The 15,414-nt window shown below is 35.2% G+C and overlaps 1 protein-coding gene across 1 annotated transcript in view; it reads left to right on the forward strand.

The window, feature by feature from the left end:
• Positions 1–6,851: 6,851 nt before the first annotated feature.
• Positions 6,852–15,414, forward strand: part of LOC118266381 (transcription factor sem-2) — an 84,429-nt gene continuing 75,866 nt past the window's right edge. The window contains exon 1 of the mRNA XM_035579821.2: positions 6,852–7,425. Within this exon, the coding sequence (XP_035435714.1) occupies positions 7,306–7,425 (120 nt within the window). The 5' untranslated portion in view covers positions 6,852–7,305. The remainder of the gene's footprint in view (positions 7,426–15,414) is intronic.

The following is a 15,414-nucleotide window of genomic DNA, read 5'->3' on the forward strand; positions in this document are numbered from 1 at the left end:
GACCGAGTTCTTGCAGCCCCTTATCATTAGAATGAGTTGTGCTTATGCCCAAGTCATTTAGAGGGATGATGTTAGATATAACGAATGTGTAACTCTTTCGGGGTAGCCGACGAATAGTGTCACGTCTGAATGAGGCCATAGAACGTAGCTTGCTCGACCAACTTAAACTTAAGTTTAACTTTCGAGATTAACTTAGAAACGTGGCTGCTTTTTTAATGGGTTCATTGTTTTGGTAGTTGTACTATGTTTAAACATTTAGAACATACTTTTCTTATTTAATATTTTCAAAATTTGTTGTGCTTTAGCATTTGCATTTTGTGTGTATTAACATAAATGCATGTTTTGTTACAGTGGCTCCTTGAGCCTAGTTTGTTAGTTGTGTTGTTAGTTCAACCTACAAATATTTATTTTTCTTTCTCTTGTTTTAATTTCTATGGAAATTAGTCAGTCTTCATCCATGTATATAAGGTTACCTATGCATATTCTTTAAACACTCCTTAAACGTTATTCTATATTTTTTCCTCGTTCTCTATTATGATTAGGTATATTCAGAGGTTAAAGTGACAACACTTTACCAACAGCCAGAAATACAGTCAGCATTTAGATATAGAGCATTATCACGTATTTACACACTAACAAAAGCTTACTCTAAAACGTACCTAATTAGGCATACAACTATTCGTCATTCAGGCATCATTTGACTGCCAAAGTTCAATCAAAGTGCATTGATAAACAAACGGGCAGTATGATTCATCATCAGATTTCGCTGACTTGGTAACACATTGACCAATCGCTTGGCCGACAATTATTAATGATTTCCGATGACATATGACATCATGTTGTCATAGGTTATTACTTATTACCTAGCCTGTGAAGTGTTGTGTTTCATTTCCTTTTCATTAAACCTACCTACTGCTTTATTCATCGTGTTTTTATTTAATTAGCACGTCTTGAGTAAATATTATGATAGGTAGATTTCATGATCATTTTGATTGATCACGCTAATATGTATAATAAATGTGAAAGTTTGTTTGTTTGGATGTTTGGCCGTTAATCACTCTAAAACTACTGAACGGATTTTGATGACATGTAGGGTATGAGTGACTTGGGTGATAGAATTTGCCTTTTTATACCACTGAAACGCGGGCGAAACCTTTGGCAAAAGCTAGTAAAGTAGCATATTAAGGTTTTAAGACATTGAAGCTGGATTAATTGAAGTTCCTACAGAAATTATTCATTTAAACGCATTTTATTATTAAAATTTAATTCTCAAATTGGGGCCAACAGTTAAGCTTCTACAAAACATTATCCATGTAATTTCTTGAACCAGTAACCAGATCCTATTTAAAGGAGAACTTGCATGTTATACTGCTTATGCTATTGAAAAGAAAACATTGCCATACACTACGATAGCTTTAAAAGCTAGTCTTAACCCCAATCATCCTTTGCTTAACTCAGGAATCATAAGACTACATAGACAGAACAATAATTTAAAAAAATCCTCCATCAACCTCCGTCCATAATAACTTGAACACATACAAAATCCGGCACACAAACACATCACCATAAGCTACAAATGACTCAAGTCCAATCAAAACGTAATGTACAAACAAATTGATTCATAATAATCACATTTCGATTACTTAGTGCGCACGCGATGCTTACTGGACGATCTGATGGCTTCCGATGTGACGTCACTGGCCTTGACACGTTGACTCACAGGTTAGGTCGTGTCGCATGTGGACGAAAGTAGTATGTTAGTGTTAGTATGTGTGTCGTTTTATTTATAATTATTGTATTGGAGTAATCTAGTGGTAATGGGGTAGCTATTATAATATGGGGTGTTACATTCTTGGCTCTTGTTAGGGTCTTTGTGATTGGGGCATTCATTTTTGGTCATTAAGGAAGTCTATAACCTCAGTGTCAAACACCGAGTTTAGTTTTTATTTCTCTAACCTGAAACTGAACTGGGAACAGTTAAACTAAACCTTCATTTACCTTTTTTTGAGTGGGCAAAATCATCCAATGCCTTCCCCCGTCTTGAATGAGGCGAGAGGGAGTGTCAGACTCTTACTGACTTAAAACCACCCTGTTCCTTCTCCTGCTTTAAGCCTGAGCCCCGATAATCTGTTAAGTATATTGTCCGCAGCCCCAAGACCTTCTTTCACCTGGGTTTGCAATCTGACACCCCTTGCTGCTAAGCAATAGCTATAGCTGCTAAGCTATACTGCAAAATCCAATAATCAAAAATCCAAAATATTATTTCACCACTCGATAATCGAATCTGCAGCTACAGCAGTGCAAGTATCAAGGTGACTATCAGCCATCAATAACTTCGAATCCCAAGATAAGCAAGCATCAGTAAAGACTGACAGACAACATTATTACGGTCCATAAATAAAAAAAGTTGGCAGGACAAACATACATATGTAGTTACGTTTATATAGTTATTGTATAAGTTAATTTGAAGGAGGAAGGGACAAGATTTAGTGCTGTCATCCAAACTTATATCTGTATCAATCATACGAATGGCTATGGATTTCATTGCTTCTTCATATAAACACGGAATTATTCATGTTTCTGTGACTGAGGTTATTGGCAGCGAAATTGAACCTTATAGCATTGAAATAAGAGACTAAAATATCGAGCTATGATTTTATAAATTAGGATCTTTACAAAGTGATACCTAACTTTTTATAAAGATTTTGAGAAGATGGTTCAGTGGTAATGCTCAGAAATTCAATGATATAAAATAGGCAAGTAAATTTTTTACTTGGACCTGTAATTGAACTTTCACAGGCAGTTAATAAAACCAAAATGTTTATTAAATATGCTTAAAACAAATTAAAATCAGTCATCAAACAGAATTTAATTTTGGATTATACCTTCAAAACGATTGAATTAAAAAAGAATGAATGCCTTAAAAATAACGTCACAATATTTCTCACTTACACCATGGATAGCAACCAGAAAACCACATAAAGTTACATTCTAACTCCGGAGTTGTTAGTATAACAACAATAATAAGGAAAATACAATTGAATACCTCTGTATTTATAATGTTACACGTGGAAGAGCTGCTTCAGTACGAACAGGCCCGTTCGACAGGAGTGATACTACGGCTTTGTAGGAAAATGGCGTGAGAAAACGCTTGTGTTGTGTTTCGCCAAGTGCGTGAGGTTACTTCAAGCTTAAACACCTTCTGTCTCCCTCTCAAAAGGTTAACGATCCCATTGTAACTTCTCTGGTGTGGTGGGTTGGCATATGTGGCACTGATGGCTTGTTTATTCAAATTAAAAAAAAACTAAATAAATAAACATAATCGGTAAATAAAGTAGTAATTTGACAGGTAATGAAACTAGTCTACGTGTTAATATCTATGTAATGGAATGTGTTACTTCAAAATAATAACAAAAAAAAAATCAACTAATTAATGTATTATATTTAAAATTCCAATAAGTTCACACCTATACCGTGGCTCCCGTAACCGATATGATGCGTGGAAACGCGAGGAAACCGCAACAAGAGCATCCAATATTCATACAGAGTTACGAATTAACGTATTCTATCAGGTACCTCATGGTTTTGTCGAAAATAATTCAAGCCATGGGTTTCAACCCCATTCTCTCACGTGGTCACACCATGATAATACGGGGTGCATCGGTGTCAAATGTGGGTGGCTATTTTTGTACTTGTAAATTTTTGATATTTTTCGAAAAAAAATAATTTTAGCACGATGTCTGAAATCATCTTTGGTGTATAGCAAACAATTTTACTCATGATAGGACTCATTAAATGTGTATACTATGTACATAATAATAAGTAAACTTATCGTCATCAAAAAGAAACTTATTGCTTTTACTAAGAAAAAGCTACAACCAATTTCATATTTTATTCCACATTTTTTTAATTTATGCTCTTTAAGCTAAAAGCTTTACCGAGCTTAGGTAGTGAAAAAAATAAATGGAACTACTAGAATATTTTTAAATCAATTTCAAAATCAATAAGTATTCACAAAAGAGTTCGTTGGGACCTCAAAATGGTAACTTATTTAGTCAAATTTGTTATAGAAAGTTGAAAAATGTTGTAATTCTAATAAAAGTTGCATCATTCGCGGTCATTTCTTAGAATTAAGTTACCAGTGTAAACTGAACTATATTTAATACGTCAACCTTTTGCAAAAAGGTATCAATTGTAAATGGTAGTTTAATTTAAGTGATCATGTGGTCAGTTATATTTAGTTGTGTTATTAGTAGTCTAGTTATAAATAGGTTATTACTTGTCATTTTTATATACAAATTAGTTTAAAGAATTAGTTAGTGTTAAAAATATTAACTGATATTTTAAATATCAATTTTATTGTTTATGTGAGTACTATCACCAAAGCATCATTATAATGTGCTTTGCCCACGTTTCCGTGGGATAAATAGCCTATGTATTATTCCAGATCATAGCCTATCCTATTTCCAAATTTCAACCCGATTCCTTTAGCCGTTTTGAAGTGACTGAGTAACAAACATACACATAACCTCATAAACTTTTGCATTTATAATATCAGTTAGATAGTCTTATTACATAACATTATATACTTAATTTCAAAAATAATTTTCACTTTAAAGTAATAATATTTTACGTCCTTTTAATGCTTTGAATAATGGTCACCGCACCCAGTAGGATGCGGGCAAGTAACCACACAGCAGATGGTAGTCGGGACAGAACCAAAGAAAATGTTCTAAAAGGACTTGAAGAGCACCATAAGGCGGACTTCTCTGCTTATACCACAACGCTAATAAGTATAATTATTGCTCTGATGTCCAGAAATGCAAATGGATTTATGATTGCAGGATGTTCGTTAAAGGAAGATGCAATTTATTTCCATTAGCTTAAAGTATAGTTTTCTTGACACCTTAAGTTTTAATACGAATCTATCCAATGGTTATTGATGATTTTATGCATAGAACGTATTTGACGGGAAAATCATACGTGGATTAAAAGGAAGGAAAGAAAGAAAATACATATACGTATTTCATTCGCAAAAACAAAATATATGACTAATGACTAATGACACACCCACTTTTAGACCAAACCATACGTGGAGTAATGACACACCCACTTTTTGAACAAAATTTCTAAAAAATGCAATGAATTTCAAAACACTGGTGTACATTTTGATCTATAAATCAAGTTTGTAAGCCGTGTAATGATTCCTAAGAAGATTAAAATCACCACCTCGACTCTTCCCGCGGGTATCACAGACCCAACTAAGGAATGACACATTGAACAGGGACTAGTGAACTGCGTTTTCTGTTAAATCAAAACATTTTAACTACTGTCCAATCCATCTGTATTGCCCGACCTGGGAATCAAACCTAATACCCTTGTCCATTAGTCACACTTGCGACCACTCGACCAACGAGGCAGCAATGGCAATAGGCTCACCCCGTATTACACGGGACTTATAACACAAATGGTGAAAAGTGGGTGTACATTGTGTAGCGGCATTACGTGCGGTTATGTGCACCTCTGCCTACCCCTTCGGTGATAAAAATGCGTGACGTTGTTATTACTATCCATGTACTATATACACACACACACTATGTATATAATATCTACTATGTAAAACAAATACAAATGAAATACTCCACAATACCCAGTGTATCTAGCAAAATAATAACGTTTCACGTGTAATATGATTACACAGTTTAATACGAAGGTACAATAGATTAAATGATTATTATAATTAGTGGCTTGCTTACCTAAGGTTAGGTCGCCCTTAGTCGAGCTAAATGAGATCTAGCCCTGAGAATACCTAGGTTGTCTAGGTATTTATATTAGGTAGGAATTATATCTGCTTCGTAGGTCTATTGGTAGCAACGTCAGACAGTGGAGCAAGGAGTTTGAATCCTGTGTTGAGCAATTTTTTTATTATGTCATGTAAACTGTTTGATAATTTTCAGAAATAGTCTGGATTTTTTTAATTTGGAAAGTGTTGTTATACATATTGTAAAAATGTGTGCACCTCTGCCTACCCATTTATGATCTAAAATGCGTGAAGTTATGTCCTATATGTAGTTATTATATGTAGTTGGCATGTCGTACATAAATTACACAAATTATATACCTACGCATAATATAATACAGTTTACTATTGCATAACATGTACATATTTACAGATGTCACACATTCAATAAAATATAATATTAATGTACTTGACCTATGTACTATATTTTTACGACTTTTTAATGTCTGCCTACCCCATTTAAATACTTAGCAACTTCTGTTTTATTTAATAGTAATAACAGCAATTATACAGATATCTAAAGAGTAGTTTATAAATAAATGCCCATATACTACAGCTAAGTAAATAATAGTAATGTTATTCCTGTAAGGCTACACGAATGTATTTTAAACTCAAAAGACATTTATGTGAATAAATAATAAGTAGTATAAATTAATTTACCGTGTAGCGTAAAATCTAAGTTAGTTTAATTTTGTATTCCCGTAGTAATAAATGTAAACATTGCCCCATTAGTTTGTGTTCGCGTATAAAAGTTTAATAAACATAAAGTTTAGTTGGAACAGTTGCCAACACAACTTCATACTTACGTAAAACTCCGAAATAAGTGTTCATACATCTAAAATTTGCATTTAAAACGGCCACCGTGGGCTGAGGGTTACGGTTAGCCGGGCACGGCTCGTAGCGACGACCGGTCGGACCGGTACAGCGGGAAGCGCGGAGGAAGCGTGCGCTTCCGCCGGCCGCCGGCGCGAGAGTGCGCCGCGGGGGGAGTGCGGGGCGCTTGCGCGGCGCGGGGCAGGGGCGAACAGCTGAGCGCGGGTATATTGACAGCACGTTGCCGCTCAGTCAGTAGGTTCTCTGTCACCGCGGAGTGCGAACGTAGCCGCATAAAGCCCACACCACTCGTCGCTCCCGATTGATTATGACACGATCGCCCCGCAGTGCTAACTGAACTGCGGTCGGGACACCGCTAAAATTATGACTTTTGGACTGTTCGCCGGCGACGAAGATAGTAGCAGATATCTCGTTCTAGAAGAGAAAGCTTTTAGGATAGTGTCCAGGTACTGGGAGGTCTCCGGAGTTTCGTCCGCCGAGAGGCTGCGGTTCGGGAACAAACAGAGGCTCCTTGTTGCCCCATTTGGACTGTTATAAATATTTTTTAAGAAACTTATGAATTTTTTTTGGACTCAAACAAATTAGTCTTTTAGTGTTTTTAAGTGCAATAGGTGAACTGTGTTTTTTTGTGTTAAGTTTTATTTGGGGTTTATTTTTTTGGATAAACAAAAATGGTGCCCCAACAAGTGTCGGATGTGAGGTCCCTGTCACCAACGTCGAGTGGAGTACCCGTGTTCGGGTCCCAGCTCGTCGACAAAAATTCATCAACCCCATACACGGATGCCACACAGGTAAGTCCACGACTTGAAACTTTTTACAAGTGCCTAAAGTGAAAAATAAAAGTTTTCAAAAGTTCAAACAAACTTAAAAACTGGAGCAAAATAATATTCAACGCGCGGAAAAACAATACTGATAGAATATACGTTAAATGAAATATAATAATTACCTACCAAAAAAATTAAAACGGAAAAATCGTTAAATCTAAAATAAAAATATTCGGAGGTACTAGGAAAAAAATATTAAAATCGAAATAAAATCAAAAACTAATCCACTGCGTCTTAAAAAAATACATAAAGTTAAAAAATAAAACCAACAAAATAAAAGCAAGTCATGAAAATCCGAATCAACAGAATCTTATCTAAAATTGTATCAATCAATAACAAAAATATTTACGCACGCACTAGGAAAAAATATTTACGAATCTACGACATTGCGCGAAAACATATCTAAATAAAACGCCACTAGAAAAACAAAAAATAACGCGTAATATAATTTTATCACTCAGAAAGTAGTCAACACATGGCAAAAGGATTGAACTCAAGTAAACAATAATAACATTACAAATCCTATACAAATAAATATTAAGGAAAAAATATAACTCAACCCACACGGAAAACAGAATAAGGCTAATTTTATAATTACATAAAACCTACCTACATTTTCATGAACCATTACCTCAACAGTTACTAATATACAATAAAATTAAACTTAATAAATCACATTTTACTATTCAAAACAGTGAAACCACACACGAGTAGGCATTCAGTTAAATTAATTAAATTTCTCGTAGGTCGCTGTGTGAAAATGCTAGTCCTTCAAACGGGCCATTTAACTCAAACAATTTGTAATTTCGGTGTGTGCTGCTTGAAAAGGGTTAGCCCCCTATTATCTGGGAGATAATCGTAATAAACATTCATTGGCTGACGCAGCCATTACCGAGACTCTGAAATTGAATTCGCTCACTAAACTGGTAACTAACGAGAAGTAATGATACACAGACATGCGATCCACCAGGCCACTGCAATAAAAAATCCCACGTGGACTTAAACACGGGTTTAGTAGGTATATCAAATTTTATAAATCTCGTCTTTAGTTTTTTTTTCGTGTCAAATTATACCCTCATATATTTTAGTGCAGTTTTAAAATGAGACGAAAAAAGCACTGGCCAGGTAAAATAAAACAGAAGAAGTAATAAATATTATAATTTAAAATATAAAATCATCATAAAAATAAAAGCGATCATAAAATGGGACTGGAAGTCCTAAGAATCTTCAGACTCTCACTCCTCATAACCAATTCGTAAATTATTGAGGTGATTACGATAAAAATTATTTTAAAATTAAAATCAAGTCGAATTTGAAAAATATGTGCAATATAGGTATAACTGAATAAAACATATATGAACAAGAAAATATAAACTGGGTTGTAAAACAAAACCTTGGAAATTAGTGTTGAAATTCTTAACGGCTAAATATTACAAAATCACATTTGAATCTATTATGAAAACCTTGGGAAGGCAAAATAAACCGTCCATCATATTTATGTGGATGCAATTGAGGTTTTAATATCGATCACCCGTAGAACTGAAACAGGAACGAATCGTCTAGTTGACAACATTAATTAGACAAGCGATGAACAACCAAAAAAATGTTATGAAATAATACGTTAGGTCACGTACAAGGATTTGCACAAAACCAAGACTGACGATAGAACGCTGCAATAAATTATGCGACCGTGAAACAAATGAGATGGACACTTAAACGTAAACGTTTCATAAAACTCAGTAGCCGGTAATGAATAAAATAAAGTATCGGACGCTCATGACGGTGATAAATCCGCTGCACACGCGGGTGACGCCGGCGATACGAAAAACACGGTCGGGAGCAACGACACCGAAACACTTTTATGAATTTTTCGCATTATCGCATTATAAACACCGGCTCACGCGATATCGTATGAAATGAAGCTATAGCAGTCAAAACAATCAATAAAATAAAAAGACATATGATATTAAGGCCATGCTGTATCCATGAAATGCGTCGAGCGGAGAGTGCATTAACATTTCAATGTCAACACGTAACAATGTATTTTTAGTCATCCGCTGGCCGAGCGAGTCTTTCTCGAGAGTTCATACACTCCGAGCCGACACTTTAACTCCCCGACCATGATAACCTCAGTTTGCGCAGCTCTCGTTACCAATCAGCTACAAGGAAATACAACGTATATACCTATGTATCGCTTGTAATATAAGGAAACGATTACCACTATCATTGCAATATTTAATTGTACTGATTGTCCGTAATTAGCAACATTTCTGTCATCACGACTTATTGAATGATGGAAAAAATTACGATTGTTTAGATTCTGTAATAGCGGCTGATATCATACGAGCTCGTCTGATCTATGACTAATTGCTCTTGGCAAAAAAGGGGTAGCCCATGAAGAATTAAGTTGTCTTTAAATCCGCAACCGAATGAAGCAAAAACCATATTCTTCATTTTTTTCGTTAGACAATAATTATGAAATCGATATGCTTTTATTGGCCAAAAAAGTGGACGTTAAAATTTAGCTTTTGGTTGTGTGCAAAAAAATGCAAAATTAACTAAGGGCGGAGCTTTGGATCATTATGTAGCGAGCGACCGACCGGACTGGCTGTTTTATTTTTTGTTAACGTTTTTTGTTGGACGTGAAGCTAAGAGTACGGCAACAGTTTTGTTCCACAAGGTTATCTATCGTACTTTTATTTAGTTGTTGCTATTCTCTAGAAACATTTAGAAAAAGTATTTCACCCAACTTGACTGCGTTTACACAGAATTTTATTTTCACACTACGAATAACGTGTCTATGAATCAGACAAATATCTTATCTACATACGTAGTTGTGTTAATGTCGCATACATTCAACGCATTTTATAGTAGCAGAGTTAAATTACACAGAAATATCTCTAAGGCACAAACTCCTATTCCAAAACACGTATCATGACTATTCTCAATATAATTCCCCGAGTCGGACTGCATCCCATTACCCCTTCATTACTGAAAGCATAAAACTCGCACAACTTTACTCCGCCAAGCACTAAAAAGCGATTAACGTAGTCATTTGCATTAACGCGAAATCTTTGAAACAATTTACATTGAGTTCGTAGAAAAAGTGTCGTACAAGTAGCAGGGCAACTTCGTGTCTCCTCACTATAATGTCGGCCTTACAACTGTAGCTCACGATATGCAGGCATTTCAAGAATTCTCCATGTTCGGTATGCCAAGTTCTACCCTAGAATAAGGGCTGATAACGTGATTTGTGGAGCCGAGAAATTTTTCAATTGAATTCGTTGTTTTGAAAAATGAGTTACTGTTTGAGTTCTTCCGGTATATTGTCTTTTCTTAGTATTAAGTGTCACGCTATTTCTCTAACTGAGCGTGTCGTTCTCCTTTCCGGGTGTACAACTTCAAATAGTTTTATAACAAGAAGCTATTAATTCTATATTGGGTTTATCCAACACATTGACGTTGCATACGATACTAAATGTTTTCAACGCACAATAAATCACTGCATGATATTATGGAAATATGTTCCTTCCTGTAATTCACAACGGACATTTATACCTTTCTGCAAATCAGAGCGTACCTCCCAAAATTTTAATTACCATAGTTTATACCGCATACAAAGCAGTGTTGGCAGCTGAAGCAAATCAACATTTGATTGTACTCCAGCCACTTGCAATTTGCAACTCGTGGGTGTTTTTAATAGCACCATTATTGTCGAGAGTTGCTCAAGAAAATTCTTAGTGTACTTGCCTTTTTGCAACAATAATTTGTATTTGTGTACTTATTTGGGGCGATTTAGAGTATCGCTTCCTTATGGAGCAGGATTAACGTGCTATCGTAAGGAGTAATACGAGTGAAATCATGGAACTTAATGGGTGCAGTGTGTAAGAGGGTAATACTGCTTATACCTCTATCGTTCAATTATACCTTAGTAGTCGAATGGTAGTATTTACTTTCATTTCAGTATTCATCGCTTTGGGTTTCAATTATAGTCTATTTTCGTTAGAATAACTTAGGAGGTGCTTTTCATTTATTCTCTTGGCAATTTTTCCTTTTTTAGGGTTAGAACTAAGTCTTTAAATAGATTCAGGTCATAACTAGAGTACTAGTCAGATTAATTTCCTAAAAATGTCTAGAGTCTATTAATTCGAAATGTAATGGCTAACAGGAATCAGAAATATCTGTAGAAAAATCTTGCCTGCCTGGAAATTGGAGAATACGGTGCTTAATTAACTTTTTTTCGAGTCATTCAGATTTTAACTAATTTAAAAATTAATTTGTTTTCTGTCCCTTTACTTCAGAATAGTACCTTTAGTTATTTACGGCCTTAAGAGAATTGTTAATGGTTTCATTTGAAATTTTCTTTTTTCTATTTTGCTGCGTACATAAGCGGATTGTGTGGTATTAAAATTTCTTTTATGTAGAATAACAAATAGTGTTTGAAGAGATGAAAAGAAATTAATTTTCTAAAAATAAGTCTCTTTTTGTTTTCCAATTTATGAAAGGAATGTAAACTAAAATAAATTAGTTTTGAGACCCGTGCGTTTAACTTTGCAATATTGTATTGAAATTAATATTTCATATAGGTATGTATTTGACGTAGTAATTGGTTTGTATTCATTAAAAACGTAACTAAAATAAATTTAAACATTTCATAAACTCAAAAACAACTAATCGATATCCCAATCAAATAGTTATACATTGAAAAAATATGTATAACAATAAAAGTGTACGGGCCATTTACGATACTGAGTCGCGTTATAAATTGTATTAAAAACCTCAAAACTAGATTCCTGGCGAAACTCCCACATGAAAGTCTGAAGACCAAATAGCCATAAATTCTTTGGGGCTGGGCTCGCGATGACGGCTACTGAATTCGGTGCAGAAACAAAACTGCTACACATATATCTTCGGTTCATTCCTCGCTGCTATTGTTTCTTTCCTACCAGCTTTTTGTAATTTTTCCACCCTATATAGCTTGGTCGGTTTTCAAAATTAACCAGTATGTTGTATGCCAAAAACGAAACAAATATACGCTTTCTCTTCGTATGTAGGTATTTGTAGTAATAAATCAGTTTTTAGACATTATGTGCTAGATTTAAACAATATAACAGAAAAAATACATGTGCTATCATCAAAAGAACACAACGTGCTTATTTAAAAACAGTATTATCTCTTGCAATTAATTTCGTCATAGATAAAAGTGCCGAAATTATCAGCGTTACGTCTACAATTATTTGAATGCGTCAGTCTCACATGTCTTACTTAAAAATGTTACAATATTCCATAACTTCTCCATTAATTTTATTCTTTCAAACATTCTTGGCGAGAATTCCAAACTCGGGCACGCCTATTCGGAACCCATAAATTACAACTGAAACATAACTCTAACCGAAATTTCATCACATTTACAACCCTGGTTAATCCAAACCGTTAAACCGAAAACATCGTACCCGGAACTTAAGCCTTAAATATTCAGCAGCCTTCAAAACGTTAAAACGGCGTCATTAAGCCGACGGAACTCTAAAAACGATAAACTTTACGACGAACCAAAGGACGACCCTCGAACCCAGACACTTTCGAAAAAAAGAAACTTGTACTGCGAACTTCATTTCCCCTTTATGATTCTTTTAATGTGTATGTGTGTGTATTATATGTGTAGCTTAGTCCTTCACTATAACCTTGGATTAAAATTATTTCAAATTCAAAATCAATCTAAAGTCAGATCCCAATCTAGAAAAACTCAGAATTCAATTACCCACCTAACTTCTTCATTCGAAACGTAATTAGCCTCGATGCGGTAGTTTTCCTAATCCAATCCAACTTCCTAGTTTCCCCAAATCATCTTGAAATTAGTTCCTAATCTTTATATAATCCCGAAAATGCTCGTGATATAACAATAACAGAACTATTGATCCCTACTCAGGTCGTAAGTAGTCGTTGGCTCCAAACTTTTTGTTCGTCTTTCTATTCACTTGCGAGCTCTAATCGCGTTACTCTATTAACCCGTGGACAGCCCCTTTATACAATTAGCTACTTATTGACTTGGAAAAATCCTACCCTCTTTTAATCTAGTTTTTTGAAAGTTTGCGACTTTTCCAGCACGTTGACACTGGGTACTTCCCTCTTTTTGGAAAGTTAGCATTGGCATCACTTGAGTGTTTTACTTTTAGAAAAGTATCTAACTCTAATTTCCTGTGCGTTAAACTTTTCGACTTAAAGCCTTTGGGTATTTCCGGAATGGAATTATACTTGTTACCTACTTTAGTTACTTTAAAAATAAGTATAAAACGTTAAACGAAAGGATTACCATTACCGAGAAACTCCTCTCAACGTAATTGCAATTCTAAAACGCAACGTTATTTCTATTAAAAGGCTTCTAAGTACAGCTTGAAGCACTCGTGAGCGAGCGGAATGAGCTTAGAGATCCATGCATACATTAAGATGGATTTAAGTCTAGTCTAAGTGAGGAAGACCCCTGAACTTATAGGTGCGATTGTCCAACCGTTGACCCTGACTCGTCTAGACAGACTCACTGCTCTGCTCTTGTATTACTTACGGTTTCCTGCTTCTAGAAAAGGAATGAATTTTGTATTGTATCGAATTCAGCTCGTACAAGTACAAGATGTATTCATTCGAAAGCAATAACTTTGATCTTACATCGTACTACATTTTCTGCAATAAAAATAGAATATATCAATACCAACCAGTAAAAAGTTGTAAAGCATTTGAAACCACAATAGTTACCTACAATTGCAATAGTAATGCTAGTTCAAACGTTCCGATTTGTACCGTCCGCGTCCCCTGTAAAAGTATTCAATGCCTCCATTTTCGTTTTTTACACGATGTGGGTACAAAATTTAAAACGACACAAGCAGTAAACGTCAGCAATAAAGTCTGCCTTAAGCAATCGCATTTCAGGCCCAAAAGTCGGGGAAAAAGGCAAAAAATTTCGTTCAAACATTTCAACTGCTGTCGTGGAACAAATCGCTCTTTGCAAGCTCAACGTTTGGCTTGAAATTTAAATAGCTTAAAAATAGCTTGAAAAAACAGCATCGGCTGGCGAGGCATTCGCATGATTTATGCCTTCTGTAGCGTGACTATGAGGAACGGCCGGCTAGTTCGGAGAATGCTGGCTAAATTAATCGCTTCGTATTTGGCCGTGTGAATTATCAAAATTCCTTCGGGTCTAACTGAAATAACGGGCGACTAGACTTTCATGAACGCCATTATTTATTGAGGGAAAATGCAAATGTATTTATCCAGCACGAGACTTTGGAAAAATATGTGTAAGCTTGGTTAGGCTCGTTGTAAATTTATTACCCAGTCTTCCAAGTTGGATAGGTATTAAATATAAATTCAAGTAGGCTTTGCTTTTGAGCTTGGTCCTATCAAGCGGTAAATAATAAATCAAAATATCCAATTTCATGGTAGATGCTAGCTCGAGTTTCAGGGTGTTTCTCTGGCTAGTAAAAGCAGTCGTCATCTTTCTGATTGCAGTCTGCAGTTCACCTCGTTTTACTTTAGCTACTAATGTACAATATTTGAAACGAAAACATCAGAGTGTTCGTGTTAACTACAACTAATGGTGATTAAATTACTTGTCCTAATTATGTGTTAGTTGATAACAAAAGAGCTGTTGCGTTAATGGTACTGATAATAATGATACTACACAGTTGGGATTACGTTCTAGATTTTAGGAGTGTCTGTTTTAGACCTCTGCTCAATAAGAAATTTTATAGAGTATATCATCCACTTTTTATGGTATAAGCCGGTAAACGAGCAGACAGATCACCTGATAAGCAGTCGCCATGGACACTCGAAACACCAGAGGCGTTACAAGTGCGTTGCCGACCTTTTGGAGGTTAGGAATTTAAGGGTTGTTGGGGAATCGGGATTAGGAAAATTGGGAACACATTTTTAGCAAAGAATTTAGCTGAAAATGTTTGGAATTCA

Source organism: Spodoptera frugiperda, chromosome 7, assembly GCF_023101765.2.
Source record: "Spodoptera frugiperda isolate SF20-4 chromosome 7, AGI-APGP_CSIRO_Sfru_2.0, whole genome shotgun sequence".
NCBI lineage: Eukaryota > Metazoa > Arthropoda > Insecta > Lepidoptera > Noctuidae > Spodoptera > Spodoptera frugiperda.